General features: G+C 41.1%; 1 protein-coding gene across 4 annotated transcripts in view; it reads right to left on the bottom strand.

Moving 5' to 3' along the window:
- The window catches only part of TBC1D30 (TBC1 domain family member 30), a 52,963-nt gene that overhangs the window by 29,704 nt on the left and 2,181 nt on the right, over nt 1-21,078 (bottom strand). For 2 of the 4 annotated variants that reach the window (XM_040063140.1, XM_040063142.2), the window contains exon 2: nt 20,244-20,408. In XM_040063140.1, coding sequence (XP_039919074.1) covers nt 20,244-20,408 — 165 coding nt within the window. Of the gene's footprint in view, nt 1-429; nt 681-20,243; nt 20,409-21,078 lie in introns of those variants that run through there. The other 2 variants (XM_040063143.2, XM_040063144.2) reach the window with 2 other exon arrangements.

Below are 21,078 nucleotides of genomic sequence, written 5' to 3'. Positions count from 1 at the left end.
GCCGCCCCCGGCTCACGCCTGGGCCCGGCCCCGCTCCCCGCCGGGGCCGCCTCGCACCCGCCGCGGTGCCGCCGCCGCTCCCCAGCCCGGGGCCACCTCGCAGGCCCCGCTCCCCGCTCCAGGCCGGCCCAGCCCGGGCGGGAGCTCCGCGCTCCGGCCGCGCCGCCGGCCCCAGGCCGCGACCGCGGCGCCCCACGCCGGCCGGGCCCGGCCGGGCTGCCGCGGCGGCGGCCGGAGAGACGCATCTGCCTCGGGCCGGGGCCGCCCCCGGGCGCTGCCCCCCGCCCCGCCGCGCCTACCCGCGGCCCTCATCGCCCGCAGACCACCTCCTCCTCTCCGAGCCGACCCGGAGGCCCCCGGCCGCTCCCCCCGCCCCGCTAAGCCGCTTACGGGGCGGCAGCCGCCGCCTCGCCCGGCCGGCGCGGGTACCTGGCTCCAAGGTGCACAGCAGGCGCGGCGCGGTCCGGGAGATGCAGCTGCGCTTCTTGAGCACATTGCTGAGGATGGTGCCCACGCCGCCGCCCGAGCTCTGCCTCTTCAGACATCGCCCCCCGCGCCGCAGAGAGCCCGTGAGCCTGTCCTGCCGCATGGTGCCCGGGGCTCGCCCTAGGGCGGCGGGGTGGGGGGCATGGCACCCGCACTGCAGACAGCGAAGTCCGAGTGCCGGAGGGAAGCGGGAGGACAAGGAGAGGAGAAAGACAAAAAGGGGAAAAAAAAAAAAAAAAAAAAAAAAGCTGTTCCCGCCCACAGTTCTAGCATCACTGCCTGAATAAACCAGCAGCCTCTCCTCCTCCTCCAGCACCACCTGGAATGCAGCGAGCGAGGGGAGCAGCGGCTTTGGTTAGAAATAAAGGGAGCCCCGGCGGCAGTGGTGGGGCTGGGCTGTGCCAAAGGGCTTCGGGACAGCTGCACAACCCCCGGGCTGTACGGGACCACCCGACACGGGCAATGCGGACACGGCTCGCCTGACGCCAGTTAACAGGCGGCAACGCTGACACTTCTCCCCAGAATGAAACGAGTTAAATGTCCGCGGAAGAGTCTTCTCACCTGGTACTCGGGCCTACAGCTGGACACATACAGATAGTCCTGCTGCCCCTTTCAAAAAGCTGTCCTTGGAAGGAGTCCGACTAGCAGTATCAGACCATGGAGCAGAGGGAGAGCAAAGAGTTTGACAGCATGTCAGTGCCAGGGCAGGCTGAGGTCCTGCTCAGCGACAGCCCCAGCAGCAGCACAAGCAAGCATGCTGCACAGTTTCTGTTTCTCACTCTCTGGAAAGGAGACACTGAACATCCACAGCTAAAATAACAGCCTTTTCTATGAATCTACATTGCAACAGCACTTACAAGTAATATACCATGCACTAAATAGTTAAAAGAAGCTATTAAAAATCACTTTATTAGATGCATTCTCCAGTGCTATTTGGCCTAAGAGCATGTTAAAAGGGTTTCATAGAGATTCTCAAACTAGTGGTTTGATTGACAAGAAGAAAAGCATTTGAAATAATGATAGCTTTCATAACCTAAACCACTCAGCATTTCTGTGGAAGGAGAGCAGATTTATCACACAACATTAGTCAGGCTCAAAGGCCAAACTACCAGAAGTCTCAGTCTACCTGCCAGCAACTCTAGCTTTGAAACATTTTTCTCCTTTATTAAAAAGATGTGTTTCTCAGTCACATTATGAAGAAAGAAAACTGGCAACAGATAAACAGTAAAGCTAATTATATAAAAGATACACAGTATAAAACACAGAATCAAGCGTTTTTTTTAAAATGAGTTATAACTATCTTTAGAAGTCACTGTTAAGCTTTCAGAGAAGTGTGATTTTGTTCATGCCTCTTTAAATATCTGCTTGGGTTTTGGAGAAAAGTCACTACATTTGAGCTGTTAGCTTGCATTCTGAATAGATAATTAAGTCTGTGTGTTGGTGGTTCTTTTTTTAACAAAGGTGACACTTCCCTGCTGATGTAGATGATGCAAATCACTTTATTTCAGTGCCAGCTGGAGATGATGATTTACTGGTTAAAGCATCAAATTTGAAATCAATTAGTCTCCCTAGGTGTACAGATTGTACCAATGGGACTATAACAGCAATATTTAAATACAGAAATAGCTGTATTATCTCTGTAATATTCTCCTCTTGCCTGAGCACCTTTTACAAATAGCACCACATCGTTCTTGGATCATTTAAAGACTAACTAATCCAACAACACATTCTGTTGCCCAAAGTCTCAGAAGCTATAACCAATGTTTCAGAAACTGCTCCTTAGCCAGACAGTGAGAATCAGTCATTGCTCTAAACTGCATTACCTATAATATTTAAACAATTAGAATTCATGTCTAAGAAAGACATCAATATTTAGCTGATGAAGATAACCAGCTCTCAAAATGAGAATTCAATATCCCCATTATTTCTCCTACTTGTCATCTTGTCTCTACAAGAAAACTGGATACAATCAGGACAATCATACTGTGACTGGGCACACAGATACTTCCAATCATAGCATTAGGAAGCTTTCCTGCATGCCAGCCAATTAATCCAATGTTATTCTGAAGGGGAAAATGCAAAATTGAACTTCAGGAGACAAAATGAAGAAGCCAAGACATATATACCAGTTTGATGACTCACTGGATCATTAGTACAAATGGATTTTGGATGCAGGGATAAGCCTCCCATTAAGCATACATATACATATCTTAAGGGTTAGAACCTAGCTTCTAGAAAAGTGCATGGCAGTGGGTTTTAATCACTAATCAGGCAAAGTCTCTAATCTGCCTGTGGCAAGATGTGTAGACCATCATGAATCTAGTTTGATCCACCAGTGCATGGAAGTCTGGTCGTGTCCACAAGCATGTCAATCTGCATTTACTGACAAGACAGATGACATTCGGAAAAGATTTTGTGGGGGAAAAAAATCAAAACGTTTGGCTAGGCAAGATATTTCAGCTCCAGTATTTTGTAATAATCAACATGAGACTTTGCTTTTTTTCCTCCCTTTGTAGTTCATGTATTCCTTCCCACACAAGAGTCACTTTCTAAAAAACCTTACCATATTATTTGGTACCTCTTTACAATATTACCACCATCTGCTACACATGCCATTTTAAGGCCAGACAACTTCTTAAGAATACTATATGTATTCTTGTTCCTTTGTTACAATCAACCTTAGGATGGTTGATCCCAGGATTAATGCCAGATTTTGACCAACTCCATTTACCTTAAACCTCTCCATTCTTTAGCCCACTTCTGTCTGCACTGGGACAATGAGGTAAAACACAGGCTGCCAGAAAGGAACAATGAGTACAAACAGATGGGGCAGCGATAGGAACAGCAGCAGAAATGGGGCCGTAGAGCAATCTCCCTTTTAAAGGATCTGTTTGTTTGCATGGAGCTTTAACTGCCCAAGCCCAGGACTACTAGAAGGCACAATTCACCACGTCTCTTCTGATGTATGCTAAGAAGACTGAATGTAATTAAATACTAAAAATGGTAAGATATCTTCAGGTGGGTCACTGTATTTCATGAATTCCACATCTTCCCCTTTATTTCACAGAAGAATTGTAGAGACCTCCCTTAATTCTGATTTGCATCACAACATCTTAGTTAAACAGTCAAAATCTGGGAAGAAAGCTTACTTGCCACAATTCTCAATGCCAATGTCAAAAATACTTAAAGTGACATGTCCCCATGGAAAAATATAGTAGATACATTGTATGATAATACTGTAATATGATTCATCCATGAGGATTTTGGAAATTACACTTAAACAGAAGCACTACAACAGCTGATGATACGGTAGCTTTCAGAAAGAAATATGTATCAATAGGATGAGGGGGAAAAATGTATTGCAAGCACAAGGGAAAACCTGTTGTATTGACCAAATCATAGGGTCACTGTCTGCTAAACCCCAGAGCTCCATATACTACGTTAAAGAGCCAAAAAATGTATCCAGAAAATGTAACCCTATTACCACAGCGTTTCAAACAGCTCTACAGAAGTTAGCAAATAAACCAACATATGTTTTGACATGTATTATAGTTCACAATGAGGCTCAAAAGAAAAAAGGTTTTCACTGTCAAATGACAGTATACAGGAAAAAACAAATGGAATGAAATATGTCCACATTAGAGACAAGAAAAGGTAAACCATTTTGAGATTCCCCCAGAAGGCAAAACTTTTTAAAATACATTTATCGCATTAAACCATCTCTACCACTGGAGCACAGAAATCCTATCTTACCCAGTCCTATGTGTGCTCTATTATTAAACATCCCCTCTGAAAAACAGCCCTGCTTCCTTCTGCTTGATCCTAAAAGCCTAAAAATAAGCATATCCCACCTGGAGCTTCACACTCCTCCAACACACAAGATGGAGCCACCCTGACAGCTTGAAAAGAGGTCTCTGGCTTGTTGGGCACAGGTGCTACAGCAGTGCTACAGCATGAACACAAAAGTTCCCTTGAACACAAAAGCCTGTGAGGTGGCATAGCCCAGCACTCCTTCCAGCTCAGCCTGCGAGGGGAGCATCCCCTCCTGCACTGCCCATACTGCTCTGTCCACAGCTCCTGGTACTGATGCGCTCCCTCAAGCAGTGCAGGGAGTGCATGCTACAATCCACCAGCTACCTGCAACTACCATGTGGAGCACCAAGCACAGGGCCTGTAGCACTGTTCTGCGTATTTGTTTGCATCACTGTTGCAGGAGCACCTAACAAGGGAGCCTATGGAGAGATATGTGTTATGCAGAAGGAGAAACATGATTATGGACTAATAGATTCAGTTTTGCCATCAAGCTGGTTTCTGCTGCCAGACAAATATATCCAGGGCTGTCTTCACTACATAAAGAATGGTTCCAGAAAAAATACAAAACCAAATTTTTGCTACTGTATTGGTGTCTAGAGAAGGTTAATTCTATGCACTTGTTGAAAGCAGGGCTCAGAAAAATGGCGCAGTTTGTTCACACACCACAGTCTCATCATCACACCTGTAATATTTTAAACCTTTTCATTGCATTAGTCATCATTTGTATCACTTTGTACACAAATGTCACAAAAGAGGTCAAGACCTCGCTGTGTCCTATTTTAGATATCACAGACAAAAGCTGCAGAGCCAGTCCTTGTCTACAAAGGTACTGAGCACAAATACAAACTACACAATGGACAGGAAACAACATCTATGATTTCCAGAAATGGAAAACAAAATTTATATGATTTAGTTCAAGGAAGCATGCAGCTAGCCAAGTGTTTCCTCTTCCTCTAGACTTCAGGCACATAACCTTTTTACTTATTTCCCCCTTCAAAAACGGAAGCATGGTAATTACACTTTAATACAGCCTTCTTTTTAAGGAAGCCCTAAAACAGCACACTTGCTCTTGGTGGGTTTATGACAGAGGAGCTGGGGAGTTCTCTTGTTTATAGGTAAGATATCTGAAAAGTAATATTGCTTGCATGTTGTTTAGCCATATCTATTGAGGACTAATCTAGAGACAATCATTAAAATAGTACTGCCTGGTATGGTATATATCTTTTAACAGGAAATTAATCTACAAGTCTGTAACTCATGTAAGATGCTCACAAGGGTATATGCACTACATGATGCTTCAGCTATCACAATCAGGATTTAACCATGAGACCTTCAGACCCAAGATTCTTTGTTAGGATCTTTAGTTGTGGGGTTTTGTTTACCAAATTCTCCCCTTTTCCTCCCACACACATTATTGATTCCTGCCTTTTGTACTACACACTTGCATACACTAGGACAGGATTAATGAAAGAAGAGAAGAAGGTCCCCTCAATAGAGCGAGCATCCCCTGCCCACAAGTGTATGTTGTAATTTATTCTTTGGGAGTGATGGACAGTTACATCTAGAGAGTATACTTTCAAGCTGAATAATGCTCATAGTCATATTGCTTCTTGAAATTTTTGGCACATACACCCTGAGAAGTATGCCAAAGTTTTCCAGCATTAGTGAAAGCACTTGAAAATATAATACATCTGCAAATCAGTTGTGAAAGCAGTTTACAGCACAATAGGATGGAGCTGTTTCCCATCTAGGAAGGCACCACATTCCTAGGCAGTGAATCCTCACAGGTAAGGCTGACTGCAATCCCTCAATCCCTTGGTTTCTCATGGAGTAGCACAAGATGCTTGTGCAATTGGATCATGTGAGTATATGAAAGCCTTCAAAAGCATTGCAGGTTGCTAAAACAGACATACAGATGTGCCTGTAATCCCCCTAAACCTACTCATAACCTCTTTCCATTTCTATATAAGTAACTGTTAAAATGAATGAGGGACATGCAGAAAGACTTAACATCTGTATAGTACCAGGGCTACAGGCAGCAACAGCAGAACTGCATAAACCCATCTCCCAGATCTGTACTTGATCCAGTAGGGCAGAAAGCTCCTGTTTTCCTCGAGTTCTTCAAAAAACCCCTCAGCAGTAAGCCAAAAGCTTTTCTTAAACCCGTCTACAATATAACCACATCAAGCTAACACTGAATATATTAATATTCAAATGCTTTACTTCACAAATTATTAACTCTCCTATGTCACCATCTCTCACCCCCACACCATTAATAAGCTTGTATCCTGTAGTATCTGGCGTTCCTAGGTCAAACTAGTTTTGAGAATAGAAGAATTTAAATTTGCTAATAATTCAGCAACCCTGAGTACACAAGTGACAGCAACTAGTGCCAATGGACTGGGTTCAAAGGGTGGCTTATTTCACTCCAGGCCCATCACTGGGAATGGACTGTTCCTAGAGCAAAAAGGGAGAGAATTGAAAGAATTCCCAAAAAGTAGAAACTGACTCATGTTTCTTAAACATCATGCAGGACAGATCACAGACACCTCAAATATTTCAGAAAAAAACCCAAAAACCTTACTGACATTACAAAACAGATGTGATGGGGAAACTTTTAATATATGGTTCAATAGCTACACTGAAAGAACAAGGCAGAGATTTAACTCAGAACTATCTACGTCGGAAATAAAAAGGAGCTTAGACTAATTTTGCTTGGTCACAAGATAGCAGTTAGTTCACCTTATTATGCCAATAACAGAGGTTAACAAACTCATACAACTGAGTACGCCTGATATACTATTAAAGCTATCTGTATTCACTGCAGTGCATATAAATCCTAATTCTGGGCTCTAGCACTATTACTCCAGGTACTGCACAAGTACAGCAAAACCTCAGACTGCCTGTTTTTAAAAAAATAAAAGAAATAAGAGAAAACACATTATCAGACAGAGAAGTACAGGTCGACAGCCAGATGATATTGAAAAGCATAGTGGACAGTATTCTTAATATAAGAGCTGCTATTGTTTCTATGGCCTTCACAGCAGAGATTAATTCCAAGGAACACACCATGAACACATAAGGTCAAAGAGAGTGCTAAGAGATCAGGTTTTGATCATCAACATGTTCAACATGGTGAAACATCTATAAGAAAATGCCAGCATGGGGGGAAATTGAAAACGTACTTGTTTTAAAACACATGTGGGATGGAGGTAGGAGGCATGAGCCAAGCTTGAATACTAAGTAAGAAATTACAAGGAGGAGACAACAGAGAAAAAAAGTAGGTTGTGAAGAGTTTTGGATATGAAAGCAACAAGAGGAAGACAGACTAGATCTACAATGACCATAAGGAAAGCACACACATTAGCACTTATGAAAACATTTGTACAAACACTAAAACAGGTGATTAATCCAATGCTGAAGTCCACTTTATGTTTAATTCTTTGTTCATATATATGTTGTCTTGCAAAAGGAGGAAAGTACCTCCCCCCACAAAAAAAAGGAGCTTGGAGAAGCTTCCAAATGCTATGTTTCACATTCTTCCAATAAGCTCTTAATCAGATAAAAATGAAAGATAAGTGGATAGATATCTTCATGTTGTAAAATTGGTTGTGAGTCTGTAATTCAACAACATCTAGGTTTCTTACTGCATTTTTAAAAATTTGGTTCAAATGCATAAATAAACTCTGAAATTATAATTGCCACTTGAGGAACAGTGATGAAGAAAATAAAAGGAGGGGGAGAATCAATTTATTTTACTCATTGCCTTCATGTGCCAACTATAGCAGTAAAGCTATAGTAGATAGCTGCATCCCATAAGTGAGCTAAAAGATGTGTCATGCAAGCATTGTTAAAGTAACTATATATTTTAACTGCTGTAGTAACCAGTAGCATAGAGTCTAGAGTTAACAACTGGAATAAAAGTCATAGCAATGCTTACATGATCAATAAAATATAGAGAGAACACCTCTTAAATTAAATACAAAGCAATGAATTGAAGTGATAGCAAATGAGCTTTTTGTCAGAGAAATTATTTGTATCTACAAAAGAAATTCCAAACATTATTTTTAAGAAGGAAAATTATTGAAGAGGCCCATGCAATAAAAAAACATTGCTGAAAAGTATGATTATAAAAGTTAAGAAATGTTTCCTAACCTTGCTAAACAATATGAAGTAAATGCATATTTTGGCCAGTACTCACACTCCAGAACCCCACTTAAATGTTACATGGTAATTTAAAATATAAGTCACTAACTCAGCAGAAAAATTAATGCAATACATGAAAAAAGAATTCTGACAGGTATGATTTGTAGTTATACTTAAGATAATACTGCAGAAAAATGGAGGTCATAGCAGGTCCCAGATCTAAAACTGAACTTCTCTTCCTTTATTAGAATCTGATTATTTGCTTAGCACCTAGAATACAAATTGAATTTTATAGTGTGAATCACCAGTTTCATTGATCTGAACTGCTATTTCAAAACAGCAGGATTTTTATCTGCCCAACATAATAAAAAAAGGCAAAATGATCCTATATCCCCAAGACAAGATTTATCCACAAATAGAACACTTGGAAAGATTTTAGATTAAAAATAAATAGCCAAAGTTAGAAAAATTATTAATGATGAAATCTCTTTGCTTTGGGCCAGGAATTATGGAAATGGACATTTCTGCATAGAAGTTTTTATACATTGATTCATATTTATTTGCAGTAATGCTAAGGACATGCAGCAAAGACTAGGTTCAGCCCATGGAAGGCTTTCATTAGACACGTAGTGAAGAGCCAGTCTGTCCTGCACTGCCCAAGGGCAAGAGTCCAGCTTCAAGCATGGATCCTCTCTCCCAGTAGACATGGCCTCCACAGGAACAGAAACATGACGTTTCCTGGAGCTGGGGAGGGGAATGGTGCTGACTCCTGGAGAAGCTAATATAAGCACCATAGAGCTCTTGGAACCACAAACCTTGATCAGTCAATAGCAAGGCCTGCACCACCACTCCAGTTTTTTGATCATGTATGCATTGGTTCCCATTTGTAGATGCCACTAGTTCCATAAAGTTTTGCATGTACGTGAAGCTGTTGCAAGTCCAAGCCCTCCAGACCACCAAATTCTTTTCATATCCCAAGTGAGCCACAGCTTCACAGAGCATACTCTCCAAGTGTTGCAAACAAAAGCAGCTAGCAAAGCAAAAGAACCCTAGACCACCACCTCCACCTCCTGAAAAAAATGCACACATTAGTCATTTAAGCAAATTTGATGCAGAGAGGTTTTTTTTAATGAAGTTTGTGAGATGAAGAGGAGGAAATAGTTATCAGGTCCAACAGCATTACTACTCAAAGATTTTGGACTCAGCAGCTAAATGACAAAACTTCGGTTCATAACCTATTCTTACAGGGCAAGTTTATTAAATTGGATGTGTTTAGGATTAATCAAAGGCTCATTTAGCACTGAAGCCTAGAGCCATTAAAATTGATTCTGAGCACGTACAACACCACACAAGCACGAGTTTGGCAAACAGCAAAGCTCTGACCATTAACTTACTACTGCATAGCTTGGGACAACTCACTTTGTTTCTTTAAACGTGTTCTTCTTCTGCCAGCCTTCAAGTAATCTTGTCTCATTAAGTTTGTTTTCCAAAGAGACTCGTATCATCTATTCATCCAGTGATGTCTAGTTTGTCAATAGGTAGCTCAATACCTGACTACTAAACCTCTCTAGATATCACTATAAATATCAGTAATATTTAGCTCTTCAGATTAGTATACATTTAAAAAAAATATCAGCTCTGTTCATTGATTACCTCCCCACTCTAACTTCCTTTAGTTTCACGGTATAATTATCTTTCCTTCAAGACCTAAGGTCCAATAGCTATTTCTGCCAATGAGCATTGGATAAGACAAGAAATTAGGAATAATATGTTGGGGAAAAAAAACCCAAAACCAACCAAACAAAAACCACGCAAGCACACACAAAAATAAAATGTTAGCTATTAATGATGCCTAATCCAGCCCAAGAACCAAAAAGTGTTCATGGTCTGTATTTGGCCATATGTGTTGTATGGATGGCAAGGAAAACATGTTGATCAGTACCAGGTTCTGTGATTTTAGGAAGTTACCAATAATTTATAGAGAACAAAATTTAGGAGCTGTTTCACTGCTGACAAAACATTGCAAGAAAATTCCAATTTTTACTAAGAAAAAGATAAATGATAGGCTTGTAAGTAAGATGATCTATTGTGGAGATGGAACATAGACTTCTCTGGCAAATTTCAAGCGTACGTGAGGAGCACTCATTTACTGCTCAGTAAATCAAATTCAGGTTATTAACAGCTTCAAGGAGAAAAACATTTTAAAAATCTGTGATTCACATTTAACTCTTCCTTCAGAGCTGCTCCAGTGCAGAATTGTAAGCAGGACTATTGATCCAAACAGTCAGTTCCACAACCCACTTTTCTAGCATCTAGTTTTTAAACACCAAGCTATCTCAAAGCTGCAGAAACATAGCTGCTGGCACTGCCTGATGCGCCATAAATCAGTCTATTCCTAGCACTAATTATCCCAAGCAGCTGTTATCCTCCATTTGATCTTCAGTATCCAGGAAATCTTTTCTTCAAAGGCTAATGCGACCAAAGAATGTTTATCGTGTATCACTTGGAGATAAAATGCATCTGTGTTACTTAAATGCCATATACCCTGTTGGGTATTTTCTCTGCAGCGCCATTAAAACTCCTGTTGGGGAGGCAATATCTACAACTCCTACAAGTTCACAGTGTTTGGGGTTATTTTTTGTGGGTTTTTTTAGAAAAGAACATTTCAGTAGGAAAAAGAACAGCATCGTTTCTTGTACAGAAGTGCAACCCCCAGCAGAATAAAAGAGAAGGCAGTGCTCAGCTAGACAAGTGTGAAAGACTATGCATACAATCTAAGAGAACTTTTTCTCTTAGGCTGTTTCCACATCCAAAAGCTTGTCAAGAAAAAGATTAAAGACTGAAATGACATTATATTACAGTTACACAGCTCACACAGTCACCCCTGCTGTGAGCTTATACACACAAACCCTGACATGTTGATTGTCCAACATTTGCCACAGATGCCATGGCTCTTGCTACCAGCGGGTATCGGACCAGATCTACCATCAGTTCAGAACTGGAAAGACTTGTGAAATATGCATGTACTCAGGTGCATTTCTCACACATCACTGCTTCCCAGGTGGCCTTTGGCACCACTGGTTGTAAGAGCCAGTCTCCTTGCAAATTGCCAGCTAGTGCAATGAACTCCTAGGTTCCAGCCTGGCTGCTGCTAACGCCTCGCAGCAAAGCACGCCAACACCTGCACACAGACTTGCAGGCTGAGCCTTTCGCTCAGCTGGGCCCTGCACCCCACTCCTGCCCCCATGGCCAACACTCTCCCTGCCCCACGGCAGATATGCAGCTGCTGGGCTGCAGCAGGGTGAGCTGTTCCACACTCTCCCTGAACCTACATGGAAATTGCCACTTCACCTCATTTAATCACAATAATCCCTGGGTGACTGAATAAAAGCTCTTCCAGTTTCTCAGGGAACTATTAGACTAACAAACTTTACCGTTGATCAGGTATCCATCTAAATAGATGCAAATGAGCAGAGGGAACAGCGGTGCCTGCCAGTTATTTCTACTGTCATGACTGACTGACAAGGACTGTAGACAGAGAACAGGCTGTTCTGACTTGGTTGTCTCCAAACAGCAGCATCCTTCCTTCAGCATGCCTCCTCAATTGGAGCTAACGAAATGCCAACTTCCAAAGTTACTGCAGTACCAGAGAAATAAGAGACCAGTAGTTTGAGAACCACTTTTTGCAGGCAAATCAGTGTAGAAGTACTACAATCCAAAAAGCTCCACACACAATAATTGTTGCGTTAATCCTTATATTTAATACTAAGGAAGTCTTTTATATAAGAAACATCAGCTTCACATGGCACAGCTGTTATGAAAAGTGTAATTCAGTGGAGTTAAAATTCTACATGCATTACAAAGCTAATCCTGTGAGGTTAGCTATGACTTTGCAACAGCAACAGGATTACTGTTAACACAGAAAAATATGCAGAAGCAGCTAAGCAGTGAGCCTCCAAGTTGTATGCATACCCAAAATAAACACAACTCCAATGTAGCACTAACTCAACCAATTTCATTGTTGTCACAGCTGCTAGCACACTGACGAAGGATAGTTACGACATCCTACAGCAAATGCTGCAGAACAAGAATTTGATCATGATTCTGTGATCTGTACATCCCTACACCAAAAAATCTGTATTTTCTGTCGCAAGCCAGGCCTAGACTGAGCAGCCAGATTACTGCCTACAGAATGACTTACTGAATTTACTGTTCAGTTCCTTGATAAACAATGAAATATTTATTCTGCAAAATATGTTTTATGTTGTAACCACATTCAGCTGTTAATATCCCACCAAGTTTCTACATCGTTAAAAAATACTGCTGAACTATTTATTAGAGAGGAAGGGAGGGAGGGAGAAAGGGAGGGAGGGAGGAAAGAACTAACTTGTAGTTAGAAAATCAGTGGCTGACTCTCTCACTACTCAGGTGGCCATTGTAGGGTGCACCTTTCATTTTAGATGCTGTGGCCAACTACAGAACACACCTACACAACACACTTCAGACAGGCCAATTTTGCCCCACTACACCCTCACCCCAGATGTCTGCCATCTTCCAGGGCAGGCATTCAAAGCAGGGTGAGATGGAAGGCTGCAGGAGCAGGCTATCCATTTCACGGGGCCCACGGCGTATACAGAAGTGGGACAGCACAGCTGGTTGACCAGGGTATCTCCCAAGTCTCAACCTGCTGCCGGTGAAGGGCTGGCACATCTCACAGCGGCCACCTGTTTCTGTGTGAGGCACATTTGGGGCCAAGTTTGAAGCTGAACAGGCAGAAGTGAACAGGCAACTGAAGGCTCTCTTCTCAGAGGCAAGTGCCCTGAGGTCAGCTGCTTCTTTTGCTCAGATTCCACCCAGCCCTGAACCCCTGGCATCTCCCTTTCAGAGGAAAACCTCACCCCTCCAGACACAGCAGCTCACTGAACTGGAAAATGAGTGGCAGCAGTGAGCCAGAAGGCAGCACCTTCCTCAAGGACATAATGATCTCGAGTCAGCAGGCTTCACACTGTCCCCAGGAATCGACCAGTCCCCAGGAACTGACCCCAGCTCTGAACGCAGCCAATTTCCTATTAATGGTAGCAGTAGAACGACACTTCAAAGAAAAAGGTGCCAGTCTTACACCCTGTGCTGACACCGAGCACAGCCCAGAGTCACTTGAAACAGGGCCTTTAACAAAGGCAATCTTATCACTGGCCCATGACACCAGTCGAAGCAGCCACCAAGAGTTCGCTTAGTTAAACCCTGAAGAATATAGCTGAAGGAACCCATGATAAAAGCCATTTTCAAGAATTGCTCAAATTTTAGCCAATTATGAGATGTTATTTGTTTTGAGGAGGCTGGGAGGTACTCTTGGCAGACATAAGACACTTCGGTGGTGAGAGTTAGGGACAAAGTAGTTAGGAAAGTATGTGACGCAGAAAAGTAAGAATTCATATAACCCCTACAGACTCAGAAGGAAAACATATGGCTTAGGAATGCATGTGGGCTCCTCAGCTCCCTAACCAGCCCAGCAATCCCAGTGCTGAGCAGCCAGGGAGCGTGCTGCAGAGATGGCTTGCTGAATGTTCCCAGGAAGATCTCTGTAATATAGTTGCTTGAAACCACTTTAATGGAAAGGTCTGACAAAAAATACCAGTCTGTGGAAAGGAAAGTCCTTCACAACAAAATGTCATCTTTGATGAAAACAGATTTCCAAATGCTAAAAGCGTGATCTCGACTCTTTTTAGCATTAAACATTTTATCATCTTGCTTGAAAATAGCTCGTTACATAATATGAATTGAAAAAGGCATCTGAACAAAGCATTTTAGTTTGAAATGCAAGCTTTCAGAATTTTGCCTCATAAGCAATTGACTCTTGTGAGTGGGTGTTTTATTTCATGCTGGAACAAGATATTTTGGTTGCTGTATCCTTAAAGCAGAATTTCCCTCAAAAGTGAAGATTCCAGGACCTGTAATGCTCCAAGCAGTTAGTCCTTGCCACCTTTTGAATCTGATATTCTGCAGTGACGTAGACCACAAGAACTTCTCAGCTGATATATGACCAAATTAGACAGCAAATCCAGCCTCTTTCAAGGAAAAAGAAAGAAAAAAAAAATCTTTTCAACACCAGAAAAGTAAAGAAACTTTACTTCACCTTAGGAGTTAAGAAACTGAAATTAGCCTCAAAATGGCCCCCGAGAGATACCAAATCTACACAGTCACACAGTTTGCCGGGTTTGTAAGGAAACTGACTGCACAGTTTGTCAATTTAGAATTTATATTACAGCTTTATTTTTACAGCAAGAGAAGATGGCAGTCAGTTTAAGTATTTTTAATTAGTCTGACAAGGGCTTCTATTGACTCACACACCAGTCAACATTGTGGGGCTAACACAGATCATCCTGAAGAGGTGGTTGGAGACAGTGCAGTGGGGTGGTCTCTGCCCCGAGGGCTTACCAATGCTACTGCTCATCAAGTGATCAAAGACGTCAAAATTCATTATTTGCAAGATCATCATCTGTGTTCACATCCCATCAGCAGCACAATTACGCTTTAAATCTGGGTACTACATTGATAGTTCTCTAGAAGAATATCCTATGAGAGGGATGGGGCACAGTGCTATTCCAGAACTTTATTGACTTGCTGCTATGTTAAACTACTCCTCAAGCGCCAACATCCTGGCTGTGCTGCTTAAAGACCAGTTCCAAGATGATATTCTCATCAAAAGAAAGTAACCTTGGAATTCAGTGCCGAAAAACTCTGGATTATTCTGTTAGTGATTAGTTGTCAGTCTGCTTTCCACACAGCTATCATTATGTTTGACAACACTCAAACTCTCTCCTAGTCTAACAGATACTCAGAATACATAATCTAATTTATATAAGCAAATACTAAACATCACACACACCTACTTATTGAAACATTTCTTCATGCCCTGATGCACAATAATGAAGGTTGGTGTTTGCAGTCCTTCTCCTCCAAGCCTAATGTTAAAAGAAAAGTAATCCTTCTCACCCAGGCTCCAACTGCAATTGAATAAGCTTTCAGATTTCCCAGAATCTTTGCTGGCTGAAGCTGAATAACATATGTTAGTCAAATGGCATTTAATTTTATATTCATTGCTATAGGTGGCTCTTTTGAAGGGCTCTTCTGTAATATTTTCAAAAATTACACGATTTATTAATAATGCTGGGTAACAGTGAACAAGTCAGTTAAGATCACACTTAGATCTAAAGCCATTTTGCCTTGTGCATGCCCATCCCAAGGGACCAGCAGGTGGACTTCACCATCCAAAAGAACTGCTGCCCAGTGGCCCAGTGCAGCTGACAGACCAACCACACAACATTCCCCTTGAGCCAAGCTTCAGCATCACTAAACACAGGTTCTCTCCTTTTCTAATTGCTCCATTACCTCACTCTTGGCAAACTGGCACAGGACACAGAATGGATGAGAAAATCCTTGCTAACCAGCGCCCAGCCCACCCCCACTAAGCTGCCATAGCAGCAATATTCACTGAGTAACTCAAGTCTTCATGAAGAAATTAAAAAAATAAACCAGAACAATTAGGGTGTTCTAGGTTAAAGCATATTTATGCATCTGCAACAGTACATCAAACTACTGGGAAGTGAGTGGGAAGAGACAGATAAGCCACAAGCAAAATTTGTTATGCATGAATTACTACACATGTACATAAGTACTTGCCCCATGTTGCAAGACATCTGATCCAGAGTGAAATCAATCACCAAATCACAGAATACCAGGCTGGAAGGGACCTCAAGGATCATCAACTTTTCTCAACACAAACATGGTCTAGACAAGATGGCCCAGCATCCTGTCCAGCCAAATCTTAAAAGCATCCAACACTGTGGAATCCACCACTCTCCTGGGGAGATTATTTCAGTGGCTGATGGTTTTCATTGTGAAAAATTTTCCTCTCCTCCAAGAATCTTATCAAGTTCAATCAAATCAATATTAGCTATGTCCACACTATATTGCATTAAAGTTGCTTTTACACCTTTAGCCAAACTTCTACCTTATGAACTAAAAATTGTGAATTTCTGGCTTGGTTTCATAACCATGTTGAGGGAAGAGGAGGGATGGAGAAAATGGGCAAGTAGATAATTAGTACATGCAGGAAAAAGACAAGGAAGAACATCTGAAGGGGACCAAGGAATAATGCAAAGAAAACTCAAGGACAGGGAGTAATCTGGGTAGACACTGCAATATAGACAAGATGCAGGGATGGGAAAATGGAAGAGAGCTGAGAAGTCCAATATTTAAGGATTGGGTCATGTAAGAAAAGCTAACAAAGCATTTGGCATAAAAAAAAAAAAAATTAGATGAGACAAGACACAGAGATGCAGTAGGACTGCTGGGAGAAGGGAATTAGGAAACAGAAAATAGACATTTAATCTAGATATACAAGTATTTTTGCACTAAGTCTAAGTTGCACTTTTCCAGGTGCACATGGTAATGTGATCTTGCTCAGTTCTTTCCTAATCAATTCGTGCAAATAACGTCAGCCAATGCTTTCCCAGTTTCCTCTGAGTTCCATACCCTGTGAGAAAAGTTGATGCTATTGGGATAGAACTTTGTTCTCAGAAATTGAGGAGACTTCATAGCCCAGCCTTGTACCAGGAAACTGTCCATGCTCTGAGGACATGTGAGGGACAAATCTATGCCCAGGTGATGCCAATTCACACTGCCTTTCTATCCAATTAAGATACACTCAAAGAGATTGTAAACACCACTAATAAATACAGGCAAAACCCTCTGAATTTCTGTAGTTGGATTCCAAAACATTCAGTTCCTTTAGTCAGGAGCTTCTGAATAACTTTGACAACCACGTGGAAATTAATGATCTCAGTTATAATTAAAAAGCCATTTGTCACTGTTTATCATCTGTTTCACATACAGAAACTAATATTTCCTTTGTGAACAGCATTTATTTGGCAACCTGATGCTAAATCTTTTCATCCAATTCTTGTCTGACCACATTTGTAAAGCACTTCCCTTCATGTTTAAGGAAGGTCGATGGCTTTTGTATCCTTATCAAGGATAGAGATACACTTCTAGTTCTGCACAAAATAAAATATTCTGTCTCCCTCTACTGGCTCTGCATTAAATCAAACCATAAAAAAGAACAGAAAATCTAGAAAGCAAATGTTTATTTTTATCTTAGAGAATTCTATACAGAAGCAATGGTCAAATAACAGAAGATTAATACTTAAATCATAGCTTCTAAACAAGTATTACAAGAAAGAATACTAAGGATCTTTTTGAGCACAGCATGAGGCCCATTTGAAGTTATCACAGGTACATAGCACCACCACAGTGACACAGCTATGAGAGAGAAATTATTTATATCTTTAGGAAATTTTCTACTAAAATTATTTCTTCATTAAAAATGCAAGAGAATATTAATGAACTTTCTGTTTCAGTAATTTCAGCATATTTTATATTGAATTAGATTTAAACATTCCTGTTTGCTTCCAGCCAGACTGACTTAGAATTAAGCTGGATGCTTTTACTTCTAAATATACAATAGATAATACATGGTTTTGGTTTGGGTTGTTCGTTGGTTGTCTTTTGGGTTTGTTTTAATTAAAACCAATCAAAATTTGCGATTCAAAGAACTTCTGGTTTGCAATTTGATCAGTCAAAATATATTTAGTAAGGAAAACAAGCTGTCACTATATAAAATACAAGAGATGTCTTTCACATAGTCTTTAGATGACAGCTGCAAAAACTCGCTGTTTTTTTACTGAATTCTGCTTTTCTGAAATTATATAATTAAGTGCATAAAGAACTCTGCTTGTTTCTAATATGGATTTGAAATAGTTCATAGTGCTCCCAAACAAACATCTATCTTTTCATACCCCAAATAAGTCAGAATCACAAGAGTAAGAGAAACAAGTGCCATGTTTGCCATGAGGTATTCTCTGTAATTTTTCTCTTACTAATTTTCTTCATTGGAGAATTTCATTTACATTTGGATTAAAAAAGGCATTATTAAAATGAAATTCTTCATTCATCTATCTTGCATATATCTTACAAACTAGAAGCACAGCACGGTGTACTGATTTTATCATATATTCTACAGAATGATGTATCACTCCTTTAACAGAGCCATGACCGTTAATGTGTCCAACCAAAACACATTTCACTCCGCAGTGAATTTTATTTTCTATGGCAATACCTATTTGCATGCAAAACAAGCATCCCCTGCTACGGACAGGGGTCAGCAGCAGAATGAGCAAGACAGTAAGTTATGAAGTTGTGCCTGGCCACTGTTCCTCCGAGTTTACTGTAGCCACTCCGGGGTTCGGGGCTGCAGGCGCTGTGCTGGCTGGTGGTGGCCCTGAAGCACAGGCAAGTCAGATGTGGCTCCCAAAGCTGCCAGGGGCCAGGCTTCTTCTGTGCGTGCAGCAGGGACCAGGAGCCAGCACAGGTCTAAGACTGAGGAGCAGATGGCTCCCTGTGTGAGCTGCAAAACTCACAGATCCTGAACCTTCAGACCCTGAATTTAAGCATAGAGTTTTTAAACAGTGCCTGTCATTTTCCCACTCTAGAAACAGATAAAAGCATGATAGACATTCTGTCAGAAAATAAGAGATGCAATTTACCAGCTCTGTAATTTCTGAACTAACTGAAAATTACCACTAGAAGTTAATCTGTCAAGCAGTAATCAAAAACGGTCAGACAGAATTTCCATCTTTTCATGAAACAGTATTTGTTTGCAATTCGTGGGTACAGACTGCTTAAAGGTAGCATTCAAACAGCTGAATGTGAACTTGAGGTTAATTGAAAACTACATTTCTACCTCTACACAGAGATTCCACTACATGGGGAAAAACGTATTCAGAATTTACAGTCAAATCCTCTAAATACATAAAAAATCCAAGTAGTCTCATTTAAAAGGAGACAATAGAATATGCTCCCATACTAGTGGCATGGAGGCCTTGGTTATCAAACTGACATTAAGAAAAGAGTTTTTGAGAAGAAATATGCCTACATAGTAGATGACGGCCAAGAACTTTCATGCCATGTTTAAGTAAGACAAAGGAACACTTTTAAATGCTTAAAAATTAGGTTTCACATTAACAGACAAGCTGTTACCTTGACTACATTAGCACATGCCACTACAGCAAAATTCTTTTAGTAGTCTTACATGCACCTCAAAGCTCCTACAGACATTTTCATGAAAAGACCATGCTTTATTTACTGTACCTGAACATTTCTGTACCTGTCACGCTGCATGTTAATGAAAAAATAAGATGGAACATTAGGTTATTTTCACACGTCCTTTCCAAAGGCATAATTTCTAATTATTCTTACATATGATGCTACATGCAGTTTTATTCTAGGAGACCTACCAAAAAGCACTTCAGTCTATCTTATGATGACAACTTTGCCAAGTCAAATAAAAGGGTTTTATTGCGCAGGAAAAAAAAAGCTAAACAATTAAAGAACAACATTTCTTCTCTTTCCCATGCAATCTCTCAGAAACCCCCAAAACACTGATGCTGATAAAGGGCTTTGAGGGACGTAGGTTTGTTTTTACTAATACTCTTCACCTTGGATCAACTTGGTAAAAAGGAGTTACACAGAATTAACAGCTGAGGCTACAGCAGCTTACCCAGCTGAGCTAGTTGAACTTTGCCTGTTTCCAGGTACTACTGACATCATTAGGGGTCAGTCATATCTAAGGAATAGCATAGCCTGGCCTCTTGACTTTAAATTAAGTGTGAGGGCTTAAATGAAACACTGCCCACATTAATGAAATAAACTATTTACACTAGTACACAGAAAGTACTTACAACGTTTCTGGGAAACTGCCTGTAAACAAGCCGTGACAATGTCGCAGTTCTTCTGGACTTTTTGTACGAGCCTGTCTTTCTGCTTCAGAAGACGGAGCAACTTTGCTGATTGAATGGAAATTCTGTAATTCAGTTCTTGTTTTATAGTTGTTAATTCATCAACATCTGCCAACAAGCAGAGAAAACAACTTCAGTACAGGCCAAAAAATTCACAAACAGCTTATTGTAGCTGACACGCAAAGGCACTTGCCTCACAGACATTTACAAATACAAGTTTCCTATAAATGACAAGTTATATTGACTGGAGTAATCCCCAGTTACAAATGCTTTCAGAATCTGAGCCAAAGTCTTTAATTTTCATTTAAACAAAAGTACTTTAATTTATTGCACAGAGTATGAATCTTAACAATTTTGCTGTTAGAAACTCCTAGGAAGGTGACAGATACGGAGAGAATATACCAATAATAGTGCAACCAGGGGATACAATTTAAATACAGTACCTTCCAAAAGCTGCCCAAGCACGGACAAGATACACATTTGTAACAGACAAGTGAACATGTTCAAAAAGCTGCCTCCAAAGCTACAAATGCAACTCCAGAATAAGCTCTCAGGGGGAAATTCTTTCCACTAAGATGCAACTAGATGGCTTCAGTCATGGCCTCAGTTTCTCCACTGGCCAGTCACAGTGCCACCAGACCCCTCCAGTTCATCCCAATGTCTCAGCTTAGTTCTAATATTCCTGTTATCCTGCCACGAGATGAGCTTCAGGGCCAACAAAGGGAGTTGTTGGGGAGATGCCTTAAGTCCATTTAATTTTTCTGAGTCCTCTGCTCTG

Source organism: Hirundo rustica, chromosome 4 (genome assembly GCF_015227805.2).
Source record: "Hirundo rustica isolate bHirRus1 chromosome 4, bHirRus1.pri.v3, whole genome shotgun sequence".
Classification (NCBI taxonomy): Eukaryota; Metazoa; Chordata; class Aves; order Passeriformes; family Hirundinidae; genus Hirundo; species Hirundo rustica.
Note: the sequence above shows the minus strand (reverse complement) of the source record. Positions and strands in the feature narration are given on the sequence as shown.